Source organism: Schistocerca nitens, chromosome 6 (genome assembly GCF_023898315.1).
Source record: "Schistocerca nitens isolate TAMUIC-IGC-003100 chromosome 6, iqSchNite1.1, whole genome shotgun sequence".
Classification (NCBI taxonomy): Eukaryota; Metazoa; Arthropoda; class Insecta; order Orthoptera; family Acrididae; genus Schistocerca; species Schistocerca nitens.
The window spans coordinates 252,589,037-252,616,966 of record NC_064619.1 but is presented as its reverse complement, the minus strand read 5'-3'; the positions used below and the strand labels follow the sequence as shown (position 1 = coordinate 252,616,966).

The following is a 27,930-nucleotide window of genomic DNA, read 5'->3' as shown; positions in this document are numbered from 1 at the left end:
AAAAACAGAAGTCAACAAGTCATTTGTGGGTCGGAAAAGTCATCATGGAAAAACGTGCGCTCTGGAGTTCCCCAAGGCTCCGTCCTTGGTCCATTACTCTTCTCACTGTACATTAATGATATTTCTTCAGTGATTCACTCCTGCAACTACCATCTATATGCCGACGACATCCAACTGTACATAAGTGCAAGCCCCAAGAACATTGCTGACGCAGTAGCGAGTATGAACGCGGATCTTTGCTCTGTTTCTCGATGGGCACAGAACCTAGGTCTGAAACTAAACCCCAAGAAATCCCAGGTCATACTTATATCTCATCCAAAGTTAACCAGTCGGCACTTTCACGAAACAGTCCCTCAAATACACCTCAATGGTACCCAACTACCATACCAAAAAGCAGTAAAAGACCTTGGAATAATCTTGGATGAACACCTAAACTGGGAAGAACAAACAGTTACAGCTTGCCGGAAATCGCTCTCCTCCCTACATGCAATTCAGAAATTTAGAAAAATATTTCCAACCCATGTTAAACAAAAATTAGTCCAAACACTAGTCTTGCCTAATCTTTACTACTGTGATGTAGTTCAACACGGCACAAATAGTGAAAATTCGAGACGCCTCGAGCTAGTGATGAACGCTTGCGTTAGATACGTATGCAATATACGGTTGTATGATCATATCAGTCCTTCATACTCCCAGCTAGGTTGGATACGCCCACATAAGGCACGCGATCTCCACACGATGTGCTTACTTCATCGATTTCTTAGCCACTGGTGCCCCCAATACTTATCTTCTCACATTAAACACCTATCATCATTCCACAACCGCAATACCAGATCGGATACGTCTAGCATCTTGGCTGTACCTTTACATAACACAAAATCTTTCTCCATGTCATTCTCCATCTCAGCCATACGACTATGGAACGCGCTCCCCTGTGATCTGCGTCTTATCCGGAACCACTCAACATTCAAGAGTGAACTCAAGACTTACATATTAGGGACGGTATAGCCACCATTGTTGGGCCCCTCATCTCTTTCTTTCTCCTCTCCATCATAGCTTCGAATTTTACCATTCTATTTCTCTTCCTCTAACCTATCTACCTCTTCTATATCTCTTTCACCCCATTCTATCGTCTTATGTCTCTGCTTGATGAGAATAACTCACAAGCTGCAAGAATATAACGAGAAAATTCCCAACTAGCAATAGGACTGACATTCATAAAAGAAAAATATGTTTACTTTCATATACATAGTCATTATTATTATTATTATTACTATTATTATTATTCTTGATTGTTATAATTAATTTTTGATTGTTATAATTATCATTGTACTACGTTCATAATCTCTATTTTTTTTCTTAACATTAATACTGTATAACATGTAATATGTCCTTAATGTTCTGTAGAAACTGAAATTTGTTGAATCTGAGTATGCCTGGTTAGGTGTAAGAGAGGGCCTGAAGGCCCTAATCTTGCCAGGTAAAATAAATGCATAAATAAATAAATATACCATGTTCTTTGGCGCTTCAGTGTATATATAGAGATTTCCGACTGCAATACTAGCCTTACTGTCTTAAACATATAACATAAGATTATAAAACTTAATGAGTATATTATGAGAGAATTTTAAAATTTTTTTTCGGTCCATGATTATATGAAATACTGAAAGTCACATTCTTGTTGTCCTTGGAAGCCTGAGTGGACTCCCTGCAGCTAGGATTGTGCGCTGGGACACCCGTTTAGTAACGTAGACACTGTTAATTGTACAGTTAAATGCTTTTCAGAGATCACATAAAATAGTAGTTGGCAGTATTTTGCCTTTTTAATTTGGTATAAAATATTTTATTCGTGAAGTGAAACACCTTTTTGAATTCAAATTGAGACTCAGTAAGTATCTTCATGTGGATCGTTGTGTTATTAATTTTGTATAAATAATCTTTTCCAGTCCTTCGAGATGGAGCTAAACAGTGAGACCCACTGGTAATTGTTAATATCTGTCATACTACCTTTATTGTAAAGGTGTCTGAAAATAGAATATTCGAGGCCGCTTTTGGGCAACAAGCTCAGACCTCTGCTGTTAGGCATCCAGTATCGGAAATGTCACTGACCAGTTCTCACTGACCAGTTCCCGTGGAGGACAAAATAAGGCGAACTGTCATGACGTCAAAAGTTTGAATCCGATGTAGGCCATCAAGCTACCCCAAAACATTACCGTCAAGTGTTTATATTCCGTTCACAACAGGAATCACTGAATTCACTGACTTCAGGCACAAAGTCAGGCAAATTTTCCGAACAGAAATTGAACACCATTGAGCACACTTAGACAGGTCTTCCCTTGGAAAGTATTTAGTCATACGTTTAAATTACACATTTCCAGGAAGAAAGAAAATTAATATTGAATAAGTGCCTGAGGTAATAGTACGCTTCATTTGTTGATTCGTCTGGCAATCCATACAGATTGCTTTCTTAATTACAGATTTTCTGGATTTCAAACGTTCGGAACGTTTAATCTTGTAAAATTTGTCTGCTTTCCTCTTGTTAGATGTTGTTTCTCCTTATTCAAAGCTTGTATCTGAGATGCATGTTTCTCGTTGTTTATTTGTGAATCAGGTTTATAACAGTCGGCTCTAAATTCTTCACACACTGAACATGTGTCAGTTCTGGGGTAGCCAAAACTTATTTTGTAGTTAGTCACAAAAATCAGTTGCTGTTGTTCGTATGACACAGGGTTTGGACGGTTTTTCTCTGTATATAGCAGGTGTAACGTTCGGATATTAAGTTCTTCTGGCAAATGTAACCGTTTTCTATGATGAATGCTATGTGATTTGCGGCCCCCCACAAGGGCACCATAAGAGCTGTTGATCACGGGTTTTTATTATGAATCTTAGGTGTGTTGTGGAAGGACCTGTCCAGTATACTTGGCTAGTAGCTTTTCATGCGACGGCCCCTCATTTCCGAAAACTTTGCGAGTATTCGATCCGCTATACCCATTATGTTTGACCAAGGTTTCGACTAAGCGAGCGTAGCGCCGTGGAAAAGGTTCACGGCTATAACTCTAAGGATATTTTCAGTAATATTTTCAGTAAACTTTTTTTTTTCAAATTCATCGAAGAGAATATTCTTAAATAGCATATGTTGTGTACAAATACTAAAAAACGGTCATCTTTCCCGTAGTAATTTAGTTGATAAATCAATCATTACATTAAATTTTCTTGAAATGTGAAGTTTGGCTTAAATGCTAACATTTTAGGTTGTGCTCCGCCGCGACTATTATTTGTATCAAATGAAATAACAAGTTTATTGTTACCAGTCACTGTTTATTTACATCCACATCGCGTTTCAAAGGTTTAAATCTAGATCATCAAGTGGATTCATATGTCTTAATACAACGTCTGTGTGTTGCGTTACGACTTTGGGGTAACCTGTGGCAGTGTCTCTAGTGTTCACAGGCTCCTGCTCTGTCGTAATACATCACTTATAAACAGTAACGCTTTGTAACAAAGATGGTGTCTGTAAACTTTTAGGTGCATTACTTTGATGCGTTGCTTTCACTTAAGAAATAACTTTATGCGCAATACCGGTACCGAAAAAAACTCTTTTCCCAGCGTACTTTGGATGTAACATGTGGCGCAATTTTATATCGGTCTTTACTTTATTACTAAACAATGTAACATTTTGACATTCGTTTACAAAGTGTCAGTGACTGGCAAGTGTTGTTGAAAGGCCAGTAACATCAAGCTACAGTATTATAAGATGAAACATAAAAGGAGAAGCTCTTAAGTAGAAAAAGGATCGTTCTTCGTCAGCACCAAGTGGACCTTGATGGTTTTTCTCCAGTACATCAAAACTTCAGCACAAAGTTTCGAGCCCCTCGATCGTTTTCACCAAAAACAAATATTGCTCATTATAGTACTTCCACTCCTCTATAAGGTGATATTATGAACTAAATTTTAAATTTTGTTACGGCTTAATCGTTATTTCTATACATCCTTCATACAGTATGTACGTAAAAGTTCGAATTATGCACATCTGTGTTCATGAATATGTTGGACAAGTACGTTGTACCAAATATGATCTCTTGTACGATGGACGAATTAATAAATGAAAGCCGTAGTTGCCTGGCAGTCTAGTATAATTACTGGTTTATCACAAAGCTTTGTGTAGGCTTATGTACTTTGAAAACAACAAAATGAAATTCAAACGTAAAATAAAGCAGGTTATTCCTAATAAAGTGGCATGGAGAGGCCCTGGCAAGAAATATATTGGGAATGAAGCAAACAGGCTAAGAGTTAAAATGATACAATAATTTAGTGTGAAAAACAATTGTCAATCAACACGCTATTCATTAAATCTTTATTGAAATAAATGTGAAACAGTTGTTTAAGAAGCGTCTACATCCTATGGAAATCAGGCTACAATTACTAAAGAAATGAGTTACTTACACGTTGAAGCTAAATACCCATTTTAAAGGGTCTAGGCTACTGAGACTGTTGCTTTACTCATAATGCGGTCTTTCGAACAAACTAATATAGGAGGTATTAGTTTAAATGCTCATTAGTACCAAGTTGCTGGAACATGCTTTCAATAATGAATTAATCGGTTTTATTTATTTATTCATTTATTAGCTATTATTGCCCACACACTGAACGGTACTTTACAAATAAGATTTCAGTGTGAAGTTGAGTAAACTGCAGTGGCACTTACACACTGACAGTCTAGCAAAACAAGAACTCAATACTGCGTGGAGGTATACCTCCATGCGGTTCTGTACCTTCGCCGTTTCGAGTATCTGTCACATTGTTGACATTCATAAGTCATGATAGCGCGTCCGAAAGAAGAGACACCACGCATTGATGTAAAAGAGGATTTAAGTAGATACCGAAAACATTCTTTTCACATAATTTACTTTCCTTATTGGCTATTTGAAACGTATAAACAAAAATAAAGTTACCTTTATGAGGGCAAAAGCTTGGTATTTTTTGATCGAATACTCATTTAAGACCAGAAGAAAGTCTCACAATGCCTTCCTGGCTCTGTGTTATTAGCGTAACCACTGTAATATTTACTATACAAAACAACTGTCACATGCACACGATAGAAACAATAAACAAAAAGCAGTCTTAAGTAATCTCCGCGTAAACAATAGTCTGACAATGTTTTGGGGCATCATGGCGGCGCCGGCTTCGGAACGACGTAGAGCGTAAGTCTGCAACGCGTCCTTCCCTTGTTTTCACTACTCGACCACGATGTTATTGCACATAGACGTAGACTTCATCGGACGTGACGTTACAGTAAACAAGTACAATGGTGACTAAGGAAAACGCATCGCAATGTCGCTGCATTCAGGTCAATTGTGCATGTACTGTCAACCGCGATCGCGCTGATTCGCGATTAGAGGACAGAATGGTACTCTGTCCCAGATACAACGGTATTGTGGTCGACTAAACTACGAGCGTATGGAATGAGTTCACAGACATTTAAATGGCACGAACACTTCTTTAATAACAGAACGCAGTATACTGTCCTCGATTATGATTGTTCATCAGAGACAAGGGTAATAGGACCGCTGTTGTTCTCTATATCCATAAATGATTTGGCTGACAGGGTGGGCAGCAAGCTCAGGTTGTTTGCTGATGATGTGGTGGTGTACGGTAAGGTGTCGAAGCTGAGTGACTGTATCAAAGTGCAAGACGACTTAGACAAAATTTCTAGTTGGTGTGATGAATGGCAGCTGGCCCTAAATGTGGAAAAATGTAAGTTAATGCGGATGAGTAGGAAGGTCAAACCTGTGATGTTCGGATACAGTACTACCAGTGTCCTGCTTGACACAGTCAAGTCGTTTAATTTTCTGGGAGCAACGTTGAAAAGCGATATGGGGTGGAACGAGCATGTGAGAACTGTGGTAGGGAAGGCGACTGGTCGACTTCGCTTTATTGGGAGAATTTTAGGAAAGGGTGGTGGACCTGTAAAAGACGCGACCTATTCTTGAGTACAGCTCGGGTGATAGGGGTCCATACCACGTCATGTTGAAGAAAGACATCGTAGGAATTCAGAGACTGGCTGCTAGATTTGTTACCAGTAGGTTTCAACAACATGTAAGTCTTGTGGAGTTACTTCGGGAACTCATATGGCAATCTCTCAAGGGAAGGCGACATTCTTTTCTAGTATCGCTATTGAGAAAATTTAGAGAACCTGCAGTTGAAGCTGGCTGCCGAACGATTCCATTGCCGCCAACATACACTCCTGGAAATTGAAATAAGAACATCGTGAATTCATTGTCCCAGGAAGGGGAAACTTTATTGACACATTCCTGGGGTCAGATACATCACATGATCACACTGACAGAACCACAGGCACATAGACACAGGCAACAGAGCATGCACAATGTCGGCACTAGTACAGTGTATATCCACCTTTCGCAGCAATGCAGGCTGCTATTCTCCCATGGAGACGATCGTAGAGATGCTGGATGTAGTCCTGTGGAACGCCTTGCCATGCCATTTCCACCTGGCGCCTCAGTTGGACCAGCGTTCGTGCTGGACGTGCAGACCGCGTGAGACGACGCTTCATCCAGTCCCAAACATGCTCAATGGGGGACAGATCCGGAGATCTTGCTGGCCAGGGTAGTTGACTTACACCTTCTAGAGCACGTTGGGTGGCACGGGATACATGCGGACGTGCATTGTCCTGTTGGAACAGCAAGTTCCCTTGCCGGTCTAGGAATGGTAGAACGATGGGTTCGATGACGGTTTGGATGTACCGTGCACTATTCAGTGTCCCCTCGACGATCACCAGTGGTGTACGGCCAGTGTAGGGGATCGCTCCCCACACCATGATGCCGGGTGTTGGCCCTGTGTGCCTCGGTCGTATGCAGTCCTGATTGTGGCGCTCACCTGCACGGCGCCAAACACGCATACGACTATCATTGGCACCAAGGCAGAAGCGACTCTCATCGCTGAAGACGACACGTCTCCATTCGTCCCTCCATTCACGCCTGTCGCGACACCACTGGAGGCGGGCTGCACGATGTTGGGGCGTGAGCGGAAGACGGCCTAACGGTGTGCGGGACCGTAGCCCAGCTTCATGGAGACGGTTGCGAATGGTCCTCGCCGATACCCCAGGAGCAACAGTGTCCCTAATTTGCTGGGAAGTGGCGGTGCGGTCCCCTACGGCACTGCGTAGGATCCTACGGTCTTGGCGTGCATCCGTGCGTCGCTGCGGTCCGGTCCCAGGTCGACGGGCACGTGCACCTTCCGCCGACCACTGGCGACAACATCGATGTACTGTGGAGACCTCACGCCCCACGTGTTGAGCAATTCGGCGGTACGTCCACCCGGCCTCCCGCATGCCCACTATACGCCCTCGCTCAAGTCCGTCAACTGCACATACGGTTCACGTCCACGCTGTCGCGGCATGCTACCAGTGTTAAAGACTGCGATGGAGCTCCGTATGCCACGGCAAACTGGCTGACACTGACGGCGGTGGTGCACAAATGCTGCGCAGCTAGCGCCATTCGACGGCCAACACCGCGGTTCCTGGTGTGTCCGCTGTGCCGTGCGTGTGATCATTGCTTGTACAGCCCTCTCGCAGTGTCCGGAGCAAGTATGGTGTGGTGGGTCTGACACACCGGTGTCAATGTGTTCTTTTTTCCATTTCCAGGAGTGTACATTGCGAGTAAGTACCATAAAGATAAGATACGAGAAATTAGGGCTCATACGGAGACATAGACAGTCGTTTCTCCCTAGCTCCGTTTGCGAGTGGAACAGGAGAGGAAGTAACAAATAGTGGTACAGAGTACCCTCCGCCATGCACCGTACGGTGACTTGCGGAGTATCTATGTAGATATAGATGGAGATATAGACTAGTACCTCCATGCCAATACTGCAGAGTAGGAATACATGGTGTATCAAAAAGAATCATCCGATTTGGCACGTCTATATTTCTGAAACTAATCAACATATACAATGAATTTTGTTATTTGATGAGCGGGAAACTCAGAAAGTTTGTTTCCATACCTTTTCATAGGTATTCAATATGCCCCCTTTTAGATACATGGTATACGTCAATGCGGTATCCAGATTGGTTCCACACTGCAGCGAGCATGTCTTGAGTTACAGCGTCCACAGCCGCTGTTATGCGATGTCTCAGTTCATTCATCTTTGCTAGCAACGGAGGCACATAAACAGAGTCGTTTATAAAGCTCCACAAGAAATAATCACATACAGTCAGGTCTGGTGACCTTGGAGACCAGTAATGTAAGGCTAAATCATTTGGTCCAGCGCGACCGATCCATCGTTCAGTAATCCTTTGATTTAAAGATTCGCACACTTCCAGATGACAGAGCCATCCTGTTGGTAAATGAAGTTGTTCAAATCAGTCTGTGGGAAAAGAAAATTCTCAAGCATATCGAGATATATGCTTCCCGTAACAGTGTTTTCGGCAAAGAAAAATGGACCATACACCTTTTCCCGTGAAACTGCAGGAAACACATTAAATTTTGGAGAGCCCCTCTACTGTTGTACTTTATGTGGTTGTTCTGTGCCACATATTCTCACATTAAGACGGTTCACCTTTCAATTTAAATAGAATGCTGCCTCGTCACTAAAGACTAAGCGTGGAAGAAAACTGTCTTCCTCCATATTACTAAGAACGAAATTAGAGAACTCCAAACGTTGTTGTTTGTCACCTTCACGACGAGCTTGCAGTAGCTGAGTTTTGTATGGTTTTATGTGTAACCGTCGACGAAGCACACGCCAGACGGACATCGGAGGCATGCTGAGCTGTCGAGCAGCCTGGCGAACGGATTTCTGTAGACTCCTTGTGAAACTATGGCGGATGCGTTCGACGTCTGTGTCATACACTCGGGGACGGCGCAGAGATTTGCCGTTACACAAACAACCTCTTTCTCGCAATTGTTCATTCCATCGCCTGTGCTGTAGGAGGATCCACAACATACCTAGTACGAAAGTCACGGTGAACAGTTATTACTGACCCACACTGCGCCAAACGTAGAACGCAGAACGCTTTCTGTTGTCCCGACGCCTTTTTTACTAGAACTGAAATGGACGTACACTGCTGCTATCTAGAGGGAACCATGTAAAACTCGAGAGTTTGCTTTTTCCAACAGTACGTTGTTCACGCGCATGTCTCAAATAATATAATAGTTATGATTTTTTTAAACCGGATAATTCTTTTTGATACATCCAGTATATTGGAGCGGGCATCTCTTACTGCGCATGTGGCCGACATCAAACGCAAGTAGTGACAGTATGACACTATTATTAACATTTTGCGCTAAAACATAGACTTTAATATTCCGCGCATTTACTCTATTTTCACATCAGTATTAATTCATAACATCAATCTCCTTGAACTCGAATTTCGTCAAAACGGGATAGATTACTTTTGATAGGTAAGTGTCACAAAGATCTAATTCCAGTTATCATACAGATATGAGACGTAGTGTAATGGCTGGATAGAGTAGCAGAGCTAATTTGTGTGAGCGTATGGCCATATATTTACGAGACAGATGCTAGGTGATATCTGTTGTGTGGGAGTGTGTTACCAGTTAATCTGTTGGACATATACACATTTTTCACTTACTGACAAAATGTGTACATCGCAGTCTGAGCCATTATCTCCGGATTATACAGATCTCCAATCCATCGTACTTAGTTTGAAGTAGTCGCGATAGGAAACTAAATACTAGTACACTGACACGGAGAATGACGATATGAGATAAATATTTTAATTTACGTGGTAGTGAAGGAAAATTAAAAATTTAAAAACACATCGAAAGCAAAGGGAAAGAATTTACTGCTCGTCATAACACAAAATTGTATGGTTTTCGGGACACGGGCGTACTACGAAGCGACTTCGCAATGCAGCCGCAGCTTAATTTTTTAAGAACCCACGGGCGCCAATACGGTAAGGTCAAAAATGTCACTGGATTCCTTTCTTTTCCTATAATGAAAAAGTAATAAAATCTAAGTTGTGACGCTTGCCTTTATCTCTTTCGGAAATCGGACGCAAATTATTAGGAAGCCTATGAAAATAGTGTACAAAACGCATGATATTTTTGAGCTACCTCTGTACGTCCTAACGATGCAGTCACAATCAAAGTCTGTAAGGCCTACCACAATCAGGTGAAGTGAGCATTGAATGTTGAAGACAATAAATTGCATTTTGTGCATATCGACGTCCAGTCCATAGTTATCCACACTCTTTGACAAATTTAGAAGACAAGCTTCTATGCTCAAAGACAGATTAACTTTTGTTCACCTGTGTACGGAATTCATCATCACGTGCTGTATGCTAGTAGCTGTGTTCAGTTGGCTGCGAGAGAAATAAAACTGAACGAATTTTGATTCAGTATTTTATTTTTAAAATTGTGTAAATGTTGTTACATTTATTTAGGAGACAACACAACGTAAATTATTGTAACAGGCAACTATGCATTTTGAGAGACAGGTTCTTATCATCTGGCTATCGTCAATTATATTTACTGAAATTTTTCAAATTAACTGTTATAAAGATAAAATATCTGGATAAAAAATCCTTATCTTACTTTGAAATTGTGTTCGTCTATCACATTCCATCGCCCTACTGCTTATTCACCAGCGAGCGTCCCTTCTCTTCGGCAGAGACTGTGGCCGCGTTCACTAGTCACACCATCTACTTTGTACACCACTGTTTTGTCAATTGAACATTAAGTAAACGCCTTGAAATGAGTACAGTGAGTTTCAGCTGTTCTTAACCACGTTTTTGTCGAAGCAAATATGTACATTCGTTGTCAGCAAAAGGTTTTTATACATATGCTGTGTTTGTAATGTTGTCAAGGAAGGTAAATAAAATCGTTAAGATATCCGTTGTGGCTACTTCCCCTTAGTAGATTCAGTATGCAGCTACGTATTAATATTGCTTTATTGTGTTTTGTTCGATAAATAAATGAAACAATTCTTTCATATCCTCTACCTCAGTAAAGTCCATAAACTGCATAACATTAAAATTTTGTAAATGTGTGTACACAATTCTGTAACTACTACATATGACGAACAGAGCAAAAATATTCAATTCATTCATGATATGTATGAATAAATTGTAGCAACTGTGCTTGTAGTTACTGCTCAAAGAGCAGTAATATCTATGGAACGAGCATAGCATACTGCGCCTGTCGCCAACGCCAAATGGTAATTGTCATGTAAATGTTGGCTTAATATTGTTTGTTTATTTTGTGCGCTAAGACTAACACATTGATGTTACATGTATTTCAACTATCATTACGCATTTATTTACGAGGTGCATTCAAGTTCTAAGGCCTCCGATTTTTTTTCTAATTAACTACTCACCTGAAATCGATGAAACTGGCGTTACTTCTCGACGTAATCGCCCTGCAGACGTACACATTTTTCACAACGCTGACGCCATGATTCCATGGCAGTGGCGAAGGCTTCTTTAGGAGTCTGTTTTGACCACTGGAAAATCGCTGAGGCAATAGCAGCACGGCTGGTGAATGTGCGGCCACGGAGAGTGTCTTTCATTGTTGGAAAAAGCCAAAAGTCACTAGGAGCCAGGTCAGGTGAGTAGGGAGCATGAGGAATCACTTCAAAGTTGTTATCACGAAGAAACTGTTGCGTAACGTTAGCTCTATGTGCGGGTGCGTTGTCTTGGTGAAACAGCACACGCCCAGCCCTTCCCGGACGTTTTTGTTGCAGTGCAGGAAGGAATTTGTTCTTCAAAACATTTTCGTAGGATGCACCTGTTACCGTAGTGCCCATTGGAACGCAATGGGTAAGGATTACGCCCTCGCTGTCCCAAAACATGGACACCATAATTTTTTCAGCACTGGCGGTTACCCGAAATATTTTTGGTGGCGGTGAATCTGTGTGCTTCCATTGAGCTGACTGGCGCTTTGTTTCTGGATTGAAAAATGGCATCCACGTCTCGTCCATTGTCACAACCGACGAAAAGAAAGTCCCATTCATGCTGTCGTTGTGCGTCAACATTGCTTGGCAACATGCCACATGGGCAGCCATGTGGTCGTCCGTCAGCATTCGTGGCACCCACCTGGATGACACTTTTCGCATTTTCAAGTCGTCATGCAGGATTGTGTGCACAGAACCCACAGAAATGCCAAATCTGGAGGCGATCTGTTCAACAGTCATTCAGCGATCCCCCAAAACAAGTCTCTCCACTTTCTCGATCATGTCGTCAGACCGGCTTGTGCGAGCCCGGGGTTGTTTCGGTTTGTTGTCACACGATGTTCTGCCTTCATTAAACTGTCGCAGCCACGAACGCACTTTCGGCACATCCATAACTCCATCACCACATGTCTCCTTCAACTGTCGATGAATTTAAGTTGGTTTCACACCACGCAAATTCAGAAAACGAATGATTGCACACTGTTCAAGTAAGGAAAACGTCACCATTTTAAGTATTTAAAACAGTTCTCGTTCTCGCCGCTGGCGGTAAAATTCCATCTGCCGTACGGTGCTGCCATCTCTAGGAGGTATTGACAATGAACGCGGCCTCATTTTAAAACAATGCGCATGTTTTTATCTCTTTCCAGTCCAGAGAAAAAAAATCGGAGGCCTTAGAACTTGAATGCACCTCGTATTAGTAACAGCACTCCGTCTTGCCACACATTGGCCTGCAGAGAGAGGTTGGCAATTTGGCAATGGGATGGGACTCACTGTGGAAACTATGGGTCTTAAATCATTATTCACGAAAACACAAAATTTACAGAATTTTATGCCATAAACTTGCAGTTTTCTCAAAATTTAGGTTTGACAGTCATATACCCTTGTATACAGTTTTGTGTCTTTGAAAGGTGCTAGTTGTCTCGTTTAGCCCATGGTTGGTGAAAAGACTGAAGATAATGATGGTCGAAATTAAAAGTGACATGAAACGCTAGTCTGTTACTGCATACTTCCCTAGAACAACACATCAGAAATGCTTCTAATAAAATTCTCTCTCTACGTATAGTTAGTCTTTCAGCACAACTGCCATGGCTATACCAAGTCGTAAATAATTTATGAATAGTTTTAACCCTGAAAGTAAAAGAGTCTCATCCCTGTTTAAACTTGTGCAAGGAAAACTCTCGACTCAGTGCAGCCTAACACAGACAACAATCTTGTTTTCAAAAACCTTTTCAGACCTTATGTATTTTAGATTGCCAAAGCAAAAAGGAGAACAGGGCGGGGCTCATGGTGAGATTATCTGGTACTGAACAAAGTGGATCTCGAACTAACAATTTATTGACGTTAACTAAATATATAACACCAAAGCAATTAATAAAATCATTGTGGTTGGTTCAATGATACTGTCGTGACGAGTTTGTTGTCAGAAATGAATACAGCATACAATATGATCAGCATAGTAGTACCTCTGGGGCTGAAGGGGATTGTAGTCTACCATTGTAAGAGTGACAACCGCAGCCATAAGTAGACATCTTGAATAATAACCGCTTAGCTGCTCTTGTAAATAATTTATTTAACGACTGATTTCGTAGCCTAGAAGCCGCATCATCAGTTAAATATGGCGAACCATGGACGGGGCGGAACATTCGTTTTCTATGAATAAATGACGCAATCGTGAGGTACGTGGAAAGTATGGGTCCACAGTTCCTCAACAGTGCCACGAATCCAAAGAAACTACAGTAGGCCGAAGGTAACTGTTAACCATTAGAAATAGAGGTCCAACCCATCCAGAGCGACATAAATACAACAGACCGCAATACATGGAGATGTAGGCGGGAAAGTGGCCAGCTATGGACTGGCCACTGATAATGTGGCTCCTAGGCTACGAAACCGATCGTTTAATGAATTATTTACAAGAGCAGCGAAGCGGTTATTGTTCAAGATGGTAGCACTAGAAAGATTATTAGACATGTGGGTACTAAGAATGCACCGTTTCACAATGAAAGGAGACGTTGTTCCACATTTGGCTATATTAACGAAATGTTCTATCAGTAGAGCATGGATTTCAACCCGAGGAGAAAGGTTAGAGTTCCATTAAACAAAGTATTGATTCACGGTAACAGCATGTGTTACTAAAGACCCTTACTTTTCCACATATCTGGCCATGCAACATTCGTAGACACCAGGATTGACTCGCTATGACTATTTTCTCCTCACTGAAACTAACGTGGACGACTATTAACATTCTCTGTTCCTGAAAGCTCTGATACTATTAAGTTCCATAGCGTCCTAACCTTCTACCAAAACCAACTTGCAATTGGATTTCGACTTACACACTCAGCTAGCAGAGGCTACTTCCTCAGGCATCGTCTTCTCCTCTGTGCTGGCTGCTTGCTGCCCGCCTGCCTACCGACTACTGCACTCTACTTCTGGCACTACCTCGCCTGACTCTCTCCAAAGTGGAGTTATGCGTACGCGCTTTCTGTGAATCGTATTTGACCAGTCCAGTGCCACTCTCTAAGGCGCGTATTACTGGTCCAATCAGAACCTGCGGGAAAGCGCAGGAGGAAGACGTTCTTGGCACCTTCGAAAATATAAAAATGTTCTCGAAAAACACTACAAGCTTTTGCAGTGAGTCTAAAAGAGTGAATGAAACGTCTTCCCTGGCAGAATAGGCGAGAAACCTCACTTCTCAACTCTCGTACGCCATGCACGTCACGTAGGTAACTCAGGAACGTACAAGTATTCTATCCCACCATTTTTTTTAGTAGGGCGATCCTGGTATTGTGCTACGAGAGCTAACGCAAACTATCCCAAACCTTTTCCAGCGAGACCTGGAAAGAAAAATGTCACAGCAAATTGTCCACCTTATAATATGCGTTCCGTACAATTTACTTAACATGCATGGAGCAGAGGCTGCTATATGATTACAGGGCAATTAAAATTCAATTAAATACGTGTTTTAGGCAATTGTTTGATTTGACTGTAAAAGAATTGGATGAATCACCAACGTGATACACATTCAAGTTAACGATCTATGTACACTATTGTGACGAAAGTCATGGAATACCAATAGTATACCAGTAGTATAGCGTACACATGGTATAAAAGGTCCGTGCATTAGCTGAGCTGTCATTTATGGTCGCACGACTGAAATTAGGTCTTTGAACGCGGAATGGTAGTGGAGCTAGACTCATGGGTCAGTCCTTTTCGGAAATACACTGGTGTCCAACATTAATTCAATAAACGGAAATTTAGCAAGGTTGCTTTTATTTTGCCACAAAATAATATAGACAGGTGATAGCAAAGTAGAAACAGTGTAAAGAAAACAGAATATCAACAACTGCAACATAGCCGGCCGAAGTGGCCGAGCGGTTCTAGGCGCTTCAGTCTGGAACCGCGCGACCGCTACGGTCGCAGGTTCGAATCCTGCTTCGGGCATGGATGTGTGTGATGTCCTTAGGTTAGTTAGGTTTAAGTAGTTCTAAGTTCTAGGGGACTGATGACCTAAGATGTTAAGTCCCATATTGCTCAGAGCCATTAGAACCATTAGCCAACTGCAACATGCATAACAGTGGACGAAAATGTTCTTCGTTATTTCTAACTTAATATACTTGAACACACATTCCGACAACTGGTTACTGTGTTCACTGTGGGGTGTGACTGCCGCTGGCAGCAATAGAGGCCTGATAACGACGGAGTGTGCTGTGAATAAAGTCATCAATGTCATGTTGACGTCATCAATGTCTTGTTGAAGTAATAACGCCCATTCTGCTCGCAAGCCTTGGAGAGTGGTTGGTGAATGTTGACGTGATACAACCCGTGTCCCTAGCGCATGGCAGACATGCTCAACGGTATTCAGATGCGGAGAGCGAGCAAGCCATGCCATGCCTGCAGTATCTTCCGTTTCCAAGGTAACATCAACCACCCGAGCTCTACGAGGTCGAGCATTATAATCCATCAATTCGAAGTCTAGGCGCACAACCACAGATGAGGTCTCAAGACATTGTCACGGTATCTGACAGCAGTTAAACCTTTCCGATTCAGCCGCACGGTTTCATGAAGAGGTGTTAGAATGGTCAACATAATCCATGCCCACAGCATTAGCGATCCTCCTCGAAATCGGTCTCTTTCCACAATGTTCGGATCTCGAAATCGTGATCCACATTCCCCTCAGATGCGAATCCGTCGAGAATCACTCTCCAGACCGAATCAGGACATCTGTGAAAAAGGACACTGGCTCACTCTTCGACTGTTTAAGTGGCATGTTGACGACTTCACTCCAGATGTTCCCTCTGAGGAGACGCGTCAGAGGCACACATACAGCAGATCTCCGACAGTAAAGGCAACCCTGTCGAATCCTCCCCTACACCATTTGCCTCGATACAACACGTCCAGTGGATGCTGCGGGCTCCGATGCCAGTTGCTATGCACTACTAAGGCGGTACCCTCGTGTCCTTACAGCCAAATAACGGTCCTCTCTTTCTCATATGATACGTATTCGGCCCTGGCCTGGTCTCCGTGATGCAGTTTCAGTCTCTCTAAACTGTCGGCACATCCGAGAGACAACAGAAGGATTCACGTTAAGCCATCGGGCTACATGATTTTGCCGGTGTTCTGCTTCCATCCTCCCTATAGTCCTCCGCCGCAGACAGCCTGGTGGGTGTCTTCTCCGTGCCATACTGCACCATCTGTGACTGTGTACACAGCGATTGTGGATGTGGGACTACCCGAAAAACCGATACAAGCCGTTTGATAGATGCCCTGACGTCATCGTTGGCGTGGCTTTCCGTTGACCGAAATGCCATCTCCCGTGCAGAAGATGAGCGTACGGACATTTTAGTGAATTAAACATAGGAGAGGAAACAGCGGTTTGTTGCTTAAATTTTGGGCAGCAGTGTAGTTAGGGAATTCAGTATTCCAAGATCCACAGTGTGAAGAGTATGCGAGAATAGATTTCAAGCGTTGCCTGTCACAACGGACAACGCAGTAGCTAATTGCCTTCACTTAACGACCGAGAGCAGTGCGGCATTTGCGTAGAGTGGTCAGTGCTGACAGGCAGGCAAGACTGTGCGAAATAGGCTCAAAAATCAAGGCAGGACGTACGACGAAAGTATCCGTTAGGGCAGTGCGGCGAAATTTGGCGTTAATGGGGTACGGCAGCAGACGACTGACGCGAGTGCCTTTGCTAACAGCACGACATCGCCTGCAGCGACTCTCCTGGGCTCGTGACCATATCGGTTGGACCCTAAACGACTGGAAAACCGTGAACTGGTCAGATGAGACCCTATTTCATTTGGTAAGAGCTGATGGTAAGGTTCGAGTGTGGCACAAACCCCATTAAACCATGGATCCAATTTGTCACCAACACTGTCCAAGTTGGTGGTGGTTCCTTTATGCTGTGGGCTGTGTTTGCATAGAATGGATTGGGTCCTCTGGTCCTCCTTAACCGACCATAGACTGGAAATGGTAATGTTTCGCTTCTGGGAGAGCGCTGGCAGCCGTTCATCGACTTAATCTTCCCATGACAATCCTCCTTGTCACCGTGCCACAGTTGTTCGCGATGGGTTTGCAGAACATTCTGGACAATTCGAGCGAATGATTTGGCCATCCAGATCGCCCGACACGAATACTTATGGGATATAATCTAGAGGTCACTTCGTGAACAAAATACTGCACCAGCAACACTTTCGCAATTATGGACAGCTATAGCAGCAGCAATGGATCAATATTTTTGCAGGGGACTTCAAACGACTTGTTGAGTCCATGCTACGTCGAGTTGCTGCTCTATGCTGAGGAAAAGGAGGTTCGACTCGACATTACGAGGTATCCCATGATTTTTGTCACGCCACTGTATTTAGGAAAGTGGTACCGAATTCAACGAACATCCTTCATCTGTAAGTTCCATTGCATTGCCGATTCCAGTGTGCTCTATGGTGTAGGATTTTTCACTGCTATTAGAAATTTCTGAAGCGCCGTAACATAAGATTTTTCTTCAGTATTTTTCGAGTGCCAAATATGGCAATCGCGATCTTAGAATACCACTAGCCCATTGTGCAATACCTTTCAAATGTCTCGGTTATTGTAACACAATATGCTTCACATTTTCTGTCGGTGTTTCATGTGTGTCGTTTATAGATATTTGCTGTAGCTTTTCATCACGATAGAGAGGACACTTTCCTCGATATGGCAAACAATGGCAAACACCACTTCGGTGAATGGCAGGTGCAGAGTGTGTTGTTAAAGTGTCAGATGCCTTGTCAATAGACAGTGGAATTGGTGTGACACTGCAGATACTCCTTAAATTCTACGGGTGAACTTATTAAAATCTAAGTAGTCTTGTGACTAAAAACAGCACCAACTGTTAATATTAGCCAGGATTTTGTAACTTGTTAAAAGAGTAAAACCACGTTATATGCTCAAAAATAATTTATTATATGAATGAACTAAAACATGCTTAAAATACATACTAGCTACATAAAGCAGCGTTCTCAGTCTACAGCATACAGAGTAAAACACTTGCGCGGGGCTGTTTCCTCCTCAACGAACCAGGCAATAGCTGTGTCAAAAACAGTACGAAGTCAGAGTCTTTTGCCTAACGAGACAGCTGTCATATCGAGAGCTACTTTCAGTGTTAGCTGATGCTATTGCAAGGAACTTGAGTAGGAAACAAGCGGTGATCCCAGATCCCCACGCTTGTACTGTTAATCAGGCGGCCAGGCAGGGAAGACGGCCGCGCTGAACGAAGAGTAATGCGGAGGAGGTGTTAAAACAAAAGATTAATAAATGTAACATTCCGCGTCTGACTCTCAGTGGGGGAACAACGGGGTGGTCGGCGAGGGCGGCGCGTCGTCCTGTACAGCGTCGGTGGACGGGGGCGGTGGGCGGCTCACTTCCTGCCGAAGGGCGGCAGGTAGGTGCCCGAGCCGGCGCCGCCGCCAAAGCCGCCGCCTCCGAAGCCGCCCCCGAAGCCGCCGCCGCCGCCCCCGGAGTACTGCACGTCGGCCACGTAGCCCGTGGCGTCGCTGGCCGTGTAGCGCACCACCTGGTTGCGGCCGTCGGGCAGCAGCACCTGGTACGTGCCGCGCACGTTACCCGCCCCGTCGCCGCTCTCCTGTTGCCCGAAGTCGTTGCCCGACGGCGGGTCGCGAACCTGGTACTGGAAGTTGTACGGCTGCGGCTGCAGGGGAATACAAAACAAACGTGCATTTCAGTACGTGAGCCATATATCACGTAAATGAGACTATTTCTCCTTGTCCAAAAAGTAACATAAGAGCTTTATTTAAAAGTCCGACGAATCTTTGTGCAGCTGTGTTGTTCAGTGTCTCTAGTATGCCAGTCAATCGTGTCACGCCGCACTTTTCAGTTCTGAGTGCACAATGAGCACGTAAAGGTGCCTTGAACGACAGAGTGTGATGAATCCGTGCCAGGGGATGGCCTGAAGGTGGTACTGTGTCCGAAAACGGTAGGCAGTATACAATAAATACATGTTCTTCTTACTCTTCTTCCTTTCTTCCTAGGCCAAAGCCTGTTCACTTCAGTACCGCTCAGCCTACCCCGAGGATGTTGCTCCATCATTTCCTTCGACAGTCAGTACTTCTTTTACCAACTTCTAATTTATTTCTTACCATTTCTTACCATTCATGATTTCTCTTATGTACCCACTTATTAATGGAGTTCACTTTACATCCTTTCCTAATGCTTTCACTTCTCTCTGTTTCTCGCATTGTCTTCCCTGTAATCCTTCGGAAAATTCTCATTTCCGTGGTTTCCAGAAGTCTGCTTGTTTTCAATTTTTCCGGTCTTGCCTCACCTGTATATGTCCCAATTGGACTGACTATTGTTTTGAATACTCTTGCCTTTGCTTCTATTCCTGTGTCAGCCGGCATCTGTGGCCGAGCGGCTCTAGGCGCTTCAGTCCGGGACCGCGCTGTTGCTGCGGTCGCAGGTTCTAACCCTGCCTCGGGCATGGATGTGTGTGATGTCCCTAGGTTAGTTAACTTAAAGTAGTCCTAAGTCTAGGGGACTGATGACTTCAGATGTTAAGTCCGATATTGCTTAGAGCCATTTTAATCCTGTGTCCGTGTGTTTCAAAAAGTATCATTGAAACACCCTTTGTCTGCTTTTGCTACTGGCTTCCTATTTGACTTTTCCACTACTGGACACTTCAATACCAAGATACTTCAGTGTCATTACCTATTGAATAATTTTTTCGTCCATTTCCAGTCTGCGTCCAACTGATTCCACAGATGTCATAAAACATTTGTGTTTTTGAGTGAGTGTCACCATATTTATGTTTTTGGCTGTCACGTTAAAAACACGTAAAAGCTTCTTCAGGTTATCGTCGCCATTTGCCAACAGAAATGCATCGTCAGCATTACAACTGACTTTTACTCCTTCATCCCCCATTCTACAACCACTGCTAGCCAATAACTTTTTTATCATCTCGTCCATGACTATATTAAGAAATAGCGGGTTCAAAAAGTCTTCTTGTGTAATACCACTGTTAACTGCTATGCAGCTAGTTAACCTGGATCCAATTTTCGCCTGGATGTTATTGTTGGAATAAATGCCTACAACTGGTTTTATTAAGCTGGAAGGAATCTTTTGAATGTAGAGCTGGTTTACCACATCTGTTAACTGAATCCTATCGAAATCCTTCTGTAAATCAATAACACAAAGGAAAGCTGGTCTGTTGTGTTCAATGGATTTCTCTAGAATCTTCTAAGAATGAATACTGCATCTGTCCATGACCTACCGGATCTAAAATCGTACTGCCCCTCTGCAAATGAAGTAATGCTTTTTATTTTATTTCCTATTATTTTTGTTTAAATTTAAGGACTCTGCAGATTTAACCCTCTATAGTTGGATGGATCTTTCTTATTTCCTTTTTTGTACATGAGAATTGTGATACTTGTTCTTCAGTCGTTTGGAATTTCATTACCAGTTATAACTTTGTTAACCAGATTGGTTAATTGTTTAGTTAGTGGATATCCTCCACACTTCAGTAATTCGTAGGGTTTCCTATCTTTCCCTGGAGACTTCCTATTTTTTGACATGCTTACAGCTTCTTCTATGTCTGCATGTGGAACAGTTACTCACCCATTTACTTATATACTGATCTCTAATCTCTTCGTTATCTGGTGATTTTTTAAAATCTTTACACAGCTCTGTTTAACATGTAACCTATAATTCCTTATTTATGTTGTTCACTTTCAGAGTTTCATTTAATTCTTTGCTGTCGTATCATTCTCCAATTTTGTTGCTGCAACCCACAGAAATAAATAAATAAATTGCGACTATAGACTAAAAACATCCACTTTTTCAATGTTGAATAGGTTGCTGTTCCACCAACAGTATATCGGGAACGTGTAGTACCGTCTCCCGCCGTGTGTGAAGTTCTGCTACTATTCGATTTCTTCATGTTGAGAGGTTCCGCCTGATTTCCGCGCAGCCCGCATAACGCAACTGTTATGAGTGACAGAAAAAGTGCGGCAGTGGTACAGAAACTTTGAAACAGGAGGTACGGACGTTCATAATTATGGAGGTCAGAGAAGGATGCGGGTCTCAGTAGATGATCTTGTTCAGCGAGTGGATCAGGTGAATCGAGAAAATCGTCTTCGAAGGACAATTCAGAACAATCGAAGAGTAACGTTTTTGTCAGGCATTGTTCTTCTTCATGACACTACTCAGCCACACACTGTAGCTGCAACAAAGTCGCCCCTTCAGCGTTTTCGATGGCAAGCGTTTGATCAATCCCCATACAGTCCGTTTGTGGCTCCATTTGATTTTCGTCTCTTTGCTTACATGTGGCTAAGAGGACAACATTTTGCACAGGAACCGAATTAACTGAAAGCACTGGCCACTGGTTTCCATGTCGAATATATTGGAGAGTTCGTACAACGCTGCAGCAAGTGTGTAAGTGAGAGCGGCGGCTACACAGAAAAGTAGCTGCAAGATGTAGCCAGATGTTGCATATAAAACATTTTTTATTTTCATTGTAGTTTCCATTTCGCCACCGATCGGACTTTGAAAAATAATAGCCATCACACATGGTTTCAAGTATTCTTTGAAGCGAAGTGTGTGCTGATCTGAAACTTTCTGGCAGACTGAAAATTTTGAGCACACGACTCACGACCTGCGGTCACTTCTTTAATTCTGATAGTACCTCTGTCTTACTTTCCAAACTTCACATAGGTTCCCATACGTTCATGTCGTTTCACTTCTTCTTTACCCTTTGCTATTAATGACAGGCCATTTAAAAAATGTTGCACACTCTACCTTCAGCGCCAGTTTCTTTTTTGCCCGGACAGATACCTCCCATTACTGTAATATTTCGTGCTCTAATTATTTTTTCTGGGTTGTGGTTCCTCAAGAATTGGGTCAAATCATTGGCCTGTCTTACTCTTGTCTGCTTCTCAAATGACTTCCCCATGAAACGTTTACCTTCGGAGATTCCGTTCATGTCTTACATACGAGGTCTTGTCATTATATCTACTGCGAAGTTTGCCAAATTTTTGAGAAACTACTGTCTATCTTACGATCAACTCGGACGCTTCTCATAAATCAAGGAACACAAATGTTCCATGTATCTTTACCTGATAGTTTTTACTTTCAAAATCCTCAAGAGCTAAGTGATTCGCATTACGCAGGATCTCTGTTTTATGAATTCTCCTTCATGCTCACCCATTGGAAGATCCACCTGTTTTTCTACGATGTTCAATAAGGTCTTTGAAATTACTTCCTTTGAAAAAGATGGCAACGGAATCGCTCAATGGTTTTGGAAGGTTCTACCCCCTTCTTATGATTACGAGTAAGATGGCACATTTCGAGTTTCCATATAATTGTATACTACAGTATTTACTGCAAATCATGTCCTTATGCAAGAAGGAAAGATTCAGTCTGAAAGCAATACTATAAATATGCGTAACCGTATAATGCAATAACTTACCCATGTCTTTACATGGAAAATTGAACGACAGAAGTACTGAACTCCTCGTGAGTGAACTTTAGTGAAATAGTTCTCTTTCGGTACACATCTTCCGTTTAAGGTTAACGTGTAAGACGTCGTTGGCATTTCTGAGATTCCAGCGAGCTCCCGTATGAGTTGGAGACCTTGCCTGCTCGGTAACTGACTTTCGAAGCTCGTGCCTCACAAAGCGCACTCAGGTAGTTTCCGAGCCATTAGAAGGGAATGATGGGCAGTAGTGGCAGCTGACGGAATGTCTGAAAAGCGCGCGTCGTGCCGTGCCATCGCAGCCGACGACAAGGAGGAAACGAGGCTTTAACGACAGCTAGAAAGTAAGACGGACGTCCATGAACTTTCACGCGGTCCCAGAGATGATGCCTTCGCCGCGGGAGTCGCCCAGTTTCCCCAAAAGATGCTATCTGTCATCCGGCTGTAGCCATCCTCCCATCTCGCGCTCACGACAAAGGTAAACATCCTGGCTGGCAAGCGAATAGACGTCCCTTTTGTGCTGACAAAAGGCCGCACTATGCTCGTGAAGCAGATATTTTCAGTGTTATCTCTCTATCATTTCTCAAACTGAATGTTGGGGTTAGAACAGACTATATATGTAAGTAATTTATCGCTTGATGTCAGTACGCGTGGGCCTGAGAAATATTCCAGAGACAAGTCAATTATTTAAGGGTGTCCGGAATGGGAATGAAAATTCACTTGTACGTATTCAGCCACTACTTATTACCGTCTCTAATAAACATACCATCTTTAGGGTGCTACACTATGACATCCCTTATGTGCTTCTGTTATTGTCTTACCTACAAAGTTCTTGTGGCAAAGCAGTTCACGAATGTATGCTTCACTAGTGTCCTGGATAATTCCATTGCAGGTGGTTCTATCATCATCTTATGCCACCATACCGAGCGGTTCTAGGCGCTACAGTCTGCAACCGCGCGACCGCTACGGTATCAGGTTCGAATCCTACCTCGGGCATGGATGTGTGTGATGTCCTTAGGTTAGTTAGGTTTAATTAGTTCTAAGTTCTAGGGGACTGATGACCTCAGAAGTTAAGTCCCACAGTGCTCAGAGCCATTTGAACCATTTTTTATGCCACTATACCTTTATGTCACATCACTGTGGGCAAAACTGCATATGACAAGAGGCATGGTGGTGACTTTTCTATCAGCTATTCAGTTTCCCACCCTTAGTAACTAATGTATCTCCAATTGACATATAATTCTAGAATTGAGAATATATTCAATAATTCTACGGTGGTACTATATTTACGAGCTAGGAATGATTCCTTTGCTTTCCAACCCCCTGAAATAATTTTTTCTGTACAAAAAGTAATGGTATTACTCTGACGTCACCATAATTTTTTTCCGATGCATAAATGCCGTAGGACATGGTAGCCTTGGACGTATTCAATAACGTCAAGCGACTAAACGATGAACACTGACTCGAAAATAATCAGTATGTCCACTAATTCAGACTCAATACGGCGGCAGTTTCAAGGAACGCGAAATCCAAACACCATGCAAAAAATAACATTTCCCTCTGTGGGATCTGCAGGTGTCTTGTATTCTTGACATGACATTCGACATGCCACCAGATGAATATCCATGTTTATGTGATATTTTTCTTTTGCATGCAGCGTCATTGAAAACGAACTTCTTAAACGCTACAAATGTCATCTTCATTCTGAAGGACCGAGAACTGAAGCGGAATGGAATCAGTCGACTGACTTCCATAATGCGATGAATTCAGCTCCATCCCGGTCTAAACGTGCAAACAATACAAAAAAATCTCCTTCGGACAGGCCTTGAAGGCTCAACGGTACCGACCGGCCACCGTGTCATCCTCACTCTTAGGTATCACCGGAAGCGGATGGGCAAGTGGTCAGCATACCATTCTCACCGCCGTTGTCAGTTTTCGTCACCGGTGCCGCTACTTGTCAATCAGGTAGCCCCTGATTTGGCCTCACAAAGGCTGAGCGCACCTTCCTCGCCCACAGCACTGGACAGACCCAGACGGTGACCCATCCAACTGCTAGCCAATTCCGGCACCGCTTAACTTCGGTGATCTAACGGGAACCGGTGTTACCGCTTAGGCGAGGTCGCTCACAAGTCTAAACGTAACGCCGTAAAAATGCAATCATTTTCTACAGTTTTCCCCTATTGGGAGCCGAGACAGAGTGAGGTGATGCAGTGGTACACCCTGGACTTGCATTCAGAAGGACGGCAATTCAGTTCCGCGGCCAGATTAAAACTTTTCTTGGTTTGTCTACTTAGCTTAAGGCAAATGCTGTGATGACTCATTTGACATGGAAAGTTCCAGTTTCACTCTCCTTCCTTCCCCATCCGAACTTTTTTTCCATCTCTCATGACTGGTCGTAATCCACTTATTCCAAGAAAAGGGGTAATTGAGGATTATAGTAATTGTAGATGAATAAAACTAATGGCATTTTTTTATGAAACTCTGGGAGAAGATAGTACAAAGACGGCTCTGGCAAGAAACAGCAATATGGGTTGAACAGTTAAGATTCATGCCGGAGTAAGGGATGCGTGCAGTCTATGGATTTCGGGAACTAACAGACAAACACATGGAGAAGGAGAAGCAATTTCATATGGTTTTAATAGAACTAAAAATGCCCTAGGACAGGGCGCTACCGCAATAAATCTGATGGAGTGTGAGAGGGGGGGGGGATGCCAGATAAATATGTAAGTCTTATTCAGGACTGGTACTGTGTAATGGTACCAGAATGCGGGCGGTTAAGAAGCAGTGTAGGGCTAAAAGACTGCATACTAGCTAAAGTTGAGTTGCATCAAAGGTCTGCATTGAGCCACTATATATAAGTCTTGTCATGAGTTAAAGAGCAAGTTCTTTGGTATATGACGTTCGCATATGACATAATGTTATGTAGTGTCAACATGGATGATCTAGAAATCAGATTGAAAAGTTGGCTAAAAGCTTTGGAAGGCGGATGAGAGAAAATAAATAGGAAGAAAACGGAGTATATGTGCTTAAAAGGCAAGGGTAAGAAATCAGTCGGATGGACAGAACATAAAGAAACCCGATAGCTTTAAATACTTAGGATCAACAGTGTCTACCGGTGGTAATTCATACATAGCAATAGCTTGTAGAATGCAGATAGTTTAGGTGAACTAGAAAAGGGCTTCAGGTGTATTGTGCGATAGAGGAATAGATCTGAAGACTAAATAAATAGTGTGTACGTAGTAGTGAGATCTGCAATGCTGAGTGGAGCAGAGATAGGAGCATGATTAAGGCGTATTGCAAGGCAATGAATATATCTAAAACGAGAATGTTAGGCCGAGGCCGGCCGAAGTGGCCGAGCGGTTCTAGGCGCTACAGTCTGGAAACGCGCGACCGCTACGGTCGCAGGTTCGAATCCTGCCTCGGGCATGGATGTGTGTAATGTCCTTAGGTTAGTTAGGTTTAAGTAGTTCTAAGATCTAGGGGACTGATGACCACAGCAGTTTAAGTCCCATAGTGCTCAAAGCCCCTTTTTTTTTTTTTTTTTTTTTTTTTTTTTTGAGAATGTTGAGAAGGATTTGTAGCGTCAGCAGGGACTAAGGTTCAGAAACAAGAAGGCAAGAGGCAGCGCTAAAGTGACAAAATATCAAATAAGGTTCAAGAGAGAGGTCTGCAATGGTATGGTCATTTCATGAAAAGGTACGACCGCTATGTTGGTAAGAGAATAGTAGAAATTGTGGTGGAAGATGACAGAGCAAGATGATGGATGCACTGTGTAGGCGAGGAACTGAGGGAGAAACATTTAAGGAAAAGGCGAGGCTGGGACCGAGGACAATGGAGAAGACATGCCTGGAACGTTGACGAAGGGAAAGAAGTAGAAGAATGATGAGTCGTAGAATTTTGAATTCCGTTCATTTTTCGGCCTCATCTGTCACAGAAGTCTCAATACTCACCGCGCCTCCGAATCCACCGTTGCCGCCTCCAAAGCCGCCCCCGAATCCGCCTCCGAAGCCGCCGCCTCCGGGACCCCTGCCGTAGCCGACGTCAGCGCGCACCACCAGCGGCGCCGCAGCCAGCATCAAAACGCACAGCACCAGCATCTGCAACACACACTGCGTTACGCACGTTGCACTTCACTACACACGCCCTGCTCTTACAAGTTTAGCTGGTTTCAAATCAAAGCGAGCTCACGTAACCCTAGATTGAGAATTGCGGCAGTAGATATCAAGCTTCAGGTAGTTTTCCACTACCACTCTCTCACCAATTGTAATTATCTGTAGTTATTGGTTGTGAGACATTATGATTTCTTCCTTTTTTTTAAAATTTGAACAGTAATCACAAGAAATGAGAAAGCCACTTACTGGAAACCTGTCTTGGATTTGGAATACTGCCGAGTTCTGGCTTCAGATCCCAAGAAAGAATCATCAAAATCGCCATACGTCCCCGTTCTATCAGAGTCTCGCAGGATACATTTGGCTAAACTCCATCATGATTGTCCACTGTGCTGACACGTTATGAAAGGGCCAGCAGCGGTTCAAATACTGGCCTGGTCAATTTAACACCTCTTCAGTTCTTTCCCTAACTCACTTATACAACTACTTCTATACTACGAAAGTCACCTCACGATGTGCGCCGGAAGGCACTTTGTGTACCACAGTTACTTGCTCCCTTTCTCTGTTCAGGTCGCGAATGGTCCGCGTGATGGACGATTGTTAGTAAGCCACTGTGTAGGCTAGAATGTCGAACTTTACTTTCATGGTCTTTTGCAAAGACGTACCTACGAGGAAGGAACACGTATATTAGATGACTATTCTAGGAACGTATGCTCTCTGAACGCATACAGCAAACAGCACCGTGGAGCAGAAGGCCTCTCTTCCAGCGTCTGCAACTAAAGCTGAGCATCTCTTGTAACGACATGCAATGCTTTTCTTTGGATGTTCTCTATTTCCTCTATCAGTCCTATCTGGTACAGAATCCAGATTGACTTTCGAAGTCCAAGAAGGTAGTGCGACGGTTCCTTTGGCAGTGCTACGGACAATTTATTCCATTAAATTTCC

The 27,930-nt window shown here is 43.1% G+C and overlaps 1 protein-coding gene across 2 annotated transcripts in view; it reads right to left on the bottom strand.

Annotated features, from left to right (window-relative positions):
* Window positions 1–18,330: 18,330 nt before the first annotated feature.
* LOC126262715 (ctenidin-1-like) overlaps window positions 18,331–27,930 on the bottom strand; it is a 68,040-nt gene continuing 58,440 nt past the window's right edge. For both annotated transcript variants that reach the window (XM_049959501.1, XM_049959502.1), the window contains exons 2-3: window positions 26,827–26,973; window positions 18,331–19,099 (exon numbers count right to left, since the gene is read on the bottom strand). In XM_049959501.1, the coding sequence (XP_049815458.1) occupies window positions 18,809–19,099; window positions 26,827–26,973 (438 nt within the window). In that variant the 3' untranslated portion in view covers window positions 18,331–18,808. The remainder of the gene's footprint in view (window positions 19,100–26,826; window positions 26,974–27,930) is intronic.